Source organism: Otolemur garnettii, unplaced genomic scaffold (genome assembly GCF_000181295.1).
Source record: "Otolemur garnettii isolate 467f Iridium unplaced genomic scaffold, OtoGar3 scaffold00018, whole genome shotgun sequence".
Lineage (NCBI taxonomy): Eukaryota > Metazoa > Chordata > Mammalia > Primates > Galagidae > Otolemur > Otolemur garnettii.
Window position 1 is genome coordinate 6748087 of NW_003852413.1, and position 5697 is coordinate 6753783.

At 48.1% G+C, this 5697-nt stretch overlaps 1 protein-coding gene across 1 annotated transcript in view; it reads left to right on the forward strand.

The window, feature by feature from the left end:
- The first annotated feature begins 2845 nt into the window (after window positions 1–2845).
- The window catches only part of JPT1 (Jupiter microtubule associated homolog 1), a 21376-nt gene continuing 18524 nt past the window's right edge, over window positions 2846–5697 (forward strand). Inside the window, exon 1 of the mRNA XM_003786139.3 lies at window positions 2846–3008. Coding sequence (XP_003786187.1) covers window positions 2953–3008 — 56 coding nt within the window. The 5' untranslated portion in view covers window positions 2846–2952. The remainder of the gene's footprint in view (window positions 3009–5697) is intronic.

The following is a 5697-nucleotide window of genomic DNA, read 5'->3' on the forward strand; positions in this document are numbered from 1 at the left end:
AAGGAGGGCGGATTGCCTTATCTCAGGATTTGGAGACCATCCTGAGCAAGAGGGAATACCTGTCTCTAAAAATAGCTGGGGATTGTGGCAGGCGCCTGTAGTCCCAGCTATTCAGGAGGCTGAGATGAGCCAATCGCTTCAGCCCAAGAGTTTGAGCTTGCTGTGAGCTGTGATGTCATGTACTTTAAGGAGGGCAACAAGTAAGACTCTGCCTTAAGAAAAAAAAAAAAGGGCTCGGCACCTGTGGCTCAAGCTAAGGTGCCAGCCACATACACCTGAGCTGGCAGATTTGAATCCAGCCCACGCCCGCCAAACAACAATGATGGCTGCAACCAAAAAAGAGCTGGGCGTTGTGGTCGGTACCTGTAATTCTGGCTACTTGGGAGGCAGAGGCAGGAGAGTTGCTTGAGCCCAGGAGTTGGAGGTTGCTGGGAGCTGTGATGCCATAGCATAGCACTCTACCCAGGGCAACAGCTTGAGGTCCTGTCTCAAAAAAGAAAAAAAAAAAGCGAGACCCCCATCTCTAAAAATAACTGGGCATTGTAGGGTGCCTGTAGTCCTAGCTACTTGGGAGACTGAGGCAAGAGAATCACTTGAGCCTTAGAGTTTGAATTTGCCTTGAGCCATGCTGCCAAGGCACTCTAAGGAGGGTGACAAAGTGAGACTCTGTCTCTAAACGGAAAAAAAAAGAAAGGGTAAGAACAGAGATTCAAACCCAGATTTTATTTCTCCCATGAGAGTTTGAGCTACCATATTCCCCTACTTCCTAGTCAATTACATGATTTATGAGCAGGGCATGCTCACTGGCTAGACTGGTCGAATATTATTTTTTTGAGACAGAGCCTCAAGGTGTCGCCCTGGGTAAAGTGCTGTAACATCACAGCTCACAGCAACCTCCAACTCCTAGGCTTAAGCAATTCTCTTGCCTCAGCCTCCCAAGTAGCTGGGACTACACATGCCCACCACAATGCCCGGCTATTTTTTTGGTTGCAGTTTTGGTTGCGTGTCATTCTGGCACGCCTGGGCTGGAGTCGATCCTGCTAGCTCAGGTGTATTTGGCTAGCGCCTTTAGCCGCTTGAGGTACAGGCACCAAGCCTTTTTTTTTTTTTTAATTGAGAAAAAGTCTCACTCTGTCCCCCTTGGTAGAGTGCTATGGCATCACAGCTCACAGCTACCTCCAACTCTTGGGCTTTAGGCGATTCTCTTGCTTCAGCCTCCAGAGTAGCTGGGACTATAGGCACCCAGCACAATGCCTGGCTATTTTGCAGTTGTCACTGTTTTTAGCTGGGCAAGGCTGGTTCTAACCTGCCATCCTTGGTATATGGGGCTGGCGCCCTACCCACTGAGCCACAGGCACTACCCTAATTTTATCTTTTTAAGGTTTCAGAATTTTGGGCTCAGTCTTTATGAATTATGAGATTCTAACCCAAATGAGTGGCGTGCTTAATGCTATTGTGGCAAGCACATAAATGCATGGCCCATGCCTTCTAATACAAAAGAACTTTTCTTTTTTTTTTTTAATTATTTATTATTTATTTATTTATTTATTTTGAGACAAGAGTCTCACTATATTGCCCTCCGTAGAGTGCTGTGGTGTCACAGCTCATAGCAACCTCCAACTCTTGGGCTTAAGAGATTCTCTTGCCTATTTTTGTTGTTGTTGTAGTTGTCATTGTTGTTTGGTAGGCCCAGGACTGGTTGGAACCCACCAGCCCTGGTGTATGTTTCCAGCACCTTGCTCACTGAGCTTCAGGTGCTGTCATTCTCTGCCTTTTCATGAAAAGAAAAGGGAGGGAGTGTGGTTAACCAAGACTACTGAGAATACAAACTTCCAAGTATCGGGACAGAGGCCATGCAAAGAGGAATGTAATTCAACTTTTATGAAAATACTGAGACAAGAGAAGTCATTTGGCTTGAGGAAATATGCATGACTTGAGAAGGGGTTATCTATCAACTGTTGACACTAGTTTGCCAAGACTTTTCTATTATGATCTTGTAAACTGTCATTCCGGAGTCCTCCAAGTGTGTCTGCATTTGTTGCAGAGATAGATTTACCCAGACAGGTGGAAGGGTCCTGACTTAAGAGTTATAAACAGCTGCAGAGGCCTGGGCTGCTCCCATAGTCTTGGTGACATGGAATGAAGACCTTCACCGTCTCCGGGCATTAACTAGCTTTAGAATAGCCCTCCAAATGGGAACGACTGTAATTTTGGTGCAGTGCACGAACCGCCCATTACAGCTAAATAGTAACATTAAAATGTAAAGAATTTCCAGTAGGTTTAATAGGGATTATATTGGCGTGCTTTCTGTTGCTGACTCATAGTGCTGCTACTTTGGGACTGTTAGGTTTCCAAATGGGACACACAGTAGGTGGTCAATAAATAAATGTCAACTTGTAGCGGTACTTTTCATCCCTTAAGGAGAGTGCCCCTACTCCCACCATAAATAAGGCAAATGAGTGAATGGCAGCCATGACAAATCTGCTCTATGTTTACTAAGATTCTAACTACCCCCAGAGTGAGCTCTTCCTTCTATCAGGTAACTTTTTTACATGACAGCCGGCACAAAGTGTACCCAGCGTCGGGCAGGTTCGCCATCTGTCCAATCATCTCCGAGGTTTTGGGGTGGAGGAGGGGAGATTTTCCCGGGACCTTCCCTGTCCAGGAAGAGGGCAGGCTTAGGCTGAGCTGTGGTCGCCGAAGCCAGTTGTGTGGCCGTAGGGTGCTTGGCACTCTAGCTAACCAATAGAAACAAAGAGATCTATTTGAATCGGCCAATGCCTGCCGGGCGTGGGCGGGGTTCGTGAGCTCTATAAAAGCTGTGGCTGGCCAGTCAGACGGTGGTGGAGGCTCCTGCAGCGGTGGCCGCTCGGGTGGTCTGGGTCTCTCGTAAACTCCTCGAGTCCGACCCTTTCAGCATTCGGCTCCCGCGCCGGGTCACCTCTTGGCGCCATGACCACCACCACCACCTTCTCGGGTGTCGACCCCAACAGCAGAAACAGCTCCCGGTGAGGCAACTGGGCCGCCCGGATCCGCGCGGGGCTGAGGGGCTGGGAGGGCCGCTGCCGGCGGGGCCGCGCTGGCTGGGCGCCGCTCGGGCGCCGGTCGTTGACCGCACGGCTTCCCTATCGCTGCGCTCGTGCCGGGGAGGGCGGCGGAGCTCTGCTGTCGGCGCGGCTTTTGTGCGGTCCGGTGAGCCCGGCGCGCGGCCCCACCCGGATTCCTGCTGCTCTCCATTCATTCCTCCCACGGCGCGAGGGGCTCCGGATCCCTAATTCTCACCGGCCCCTCCTTGCGCGGCGGGTTCTCGATAATGCTAACGTGCCGGGAGGGTTCACTTTCTGCCCTAGCGGCTAGACTGGCCCGCCCTGGGGTGTGGTGTTGGCCCCCCTGGTGCTTGAGGAGAGTCTAGGGCTCTTTGGTCGGCCCCATTGTCCCAACGCCCGGCCATGCGCTCCTGCCTTTGGCTGGACGCATATGGCTGGCCTCACGCTAGGACGCAGCGATCAGACCCTGAGACTTGACCCCTACTCTAGCCAGACCCCTACCTTTGTCGGGTTCCCGCTCCCCAGTGTCCACTCGTACCCGCCTGGCAGGTGCATTTATGGTTGGGCGGGGCTGGTCATCGCGACCTTTCACCTGCGTTCTAGGACCAACTGTTCGGCCCCTCTTGGAACTGCTTCCCCTCTCCTAACAAAGGAAAGACCCCTTCTCCCCCTCCTCATGCCTGAGTCCAGGCGGGAGGGGGAACGAGCCGGCCCCTGTGGGTTGTCTGCGCTCAAACCTTCGGACCTCGGTCTTGTATCCCACCTTCTTTGCCCCCCCCCCCTTTGACGTTTGCCAAATGAGTTCATCCCTGGCCCTGGTTCCCTTGCTGGAGGAGGTTTCCTGTTCTTGGGCGGGGCCAGAGACATCCATTGTCTCTTCCGTAGTATCTCCACCTGGGAACCCTGGGCCTTGACTTTCATCCTACAACATTTTGGGGAGGGGACAGTGCGCACAGTGTTTGGACTGGGGCCCTTTTCCAAGTCCTTGCTTAACTTGGTGAAAGGATTTGGATTCTGTGGAAGGTGTCCACATTGTCTCAGCTAATTGCACACTATTCTTTAAGGTGGGTTACAGGCGTACCTGGGATCTTCCTCAAGGCTTGGAGGAAGCTTAGATCCCACTTCTTCTGGGCCATTTTCCATTGGTCACGACCTGCAGTCATGTGTGGCCAGCCTTAGGGTCCTGGCCAAGTGGCACAAAGGGAGCCATTTTGTTGGGCTAAGAAGGCACGTGAAATAGCAATATCTCACAGGGGTTAGAGAACTTGGGAACAAAAAGCTCTCCTCTGCAAATGAGTCTCAGGAGGAAGCATTGGAAACGACATTCCTTTTCAACTCATTTTTTCCAGTTTTTCAATGAAGAAAATAGTGCATAAAATTGAAAAAAATAAATGAGTGCTTACTGGGGGATGGGGAACTTGAGTAGCATAGATGGGTCACTCCCTTTTTGTTGTCATCTTTCCTATGAGGTAATTTTCTCAGAGGACCCTGGAGCAAATTGAGCCAAGGTTCTTCATTTTGTGTTAGGAGGTCAACTTTCTGCTGGTCACACTTCAATTGTTGGAATGATAATGTGCAATCTGGGGTTTATCCTTTGGGGTTGAGTTCAGTATATGCTTTGTAAAGAATTTCAGTAACCAGGTCAAATGGATCTTCACGTTAGTTTTCTTTTTTTGGTATGTACATTTGAAATATGAGACAAATGATTTTTGGTCCTACAAAATAAATGTTTTATGTTTCCTTTTGTCATCAGTTTTCCTCCAATATTGTGATCCAGGGATGTAGTAGCATTACCATTTTATTTACTCTTCATATTTCCTTTTTCTATAATTCCACCTAATTCTCATTAAGTACTTTTCTCCAGTACCATTCTCCTGGTTCCATAAACTCATTGTGAATATAGTCTGGTAGGGAGGGATCTGCAAAGATTATATGGAAACTCGGATTTAAAGAAAGAAGAAAGAAAAATTGCTTTCAACAGCACATGGACACATTTTTGTTGAGTTTTAAATATGTAATCCTGGTTTAGTTATCATGTATGTGGTTCAGAAAGAATAGTAGGATATTAAAAAAATAAAATTGGAATACTTTCTGTCTCATGATCCAAATCCTTTGTTTGGGGATGTCTCCCTATTACAAATGGTCTCTATAACACTGACGTCATCCAAGTAGGTTATTACCTGTTATTGCAAGAGGAACATGGACCTTTAAAAAGTTGGACTGGTCAGAGCTTTGACTTGCTTTTAAGCTGGTGTTTGGGGACTAGTGTCTTTTTCTTTCCTTTCCTTTCTTTTTTCAAGGGCAAAAAATATTTCTGAGCCTACCAGCCTTCTCAGATGAAGGTTTTCATCTGGCCATAATAATTAATGAGGTTTTTAATTATGGTTAGTAAAGAAAATGATTCTAATCTCTAGGGAATGGAGAAGATGATGTATTGGTTAATTTTGATTATAATCTGTCAAGTGTCTTTGTTGACTAGGGGCACAAATGATAAAAACCTAATGGCTTCAAACTTCAACATGAAAACCCTATTAAGAATTGATAACATGGCTCGGCCCCTGTGGCTCAAGCAGCTAAGGCTCCAGCTACATACACCTAAGCTGGCGGGTTCGAATCCAGCCCAGACCTGCCAAACAACAATGACAGCTGC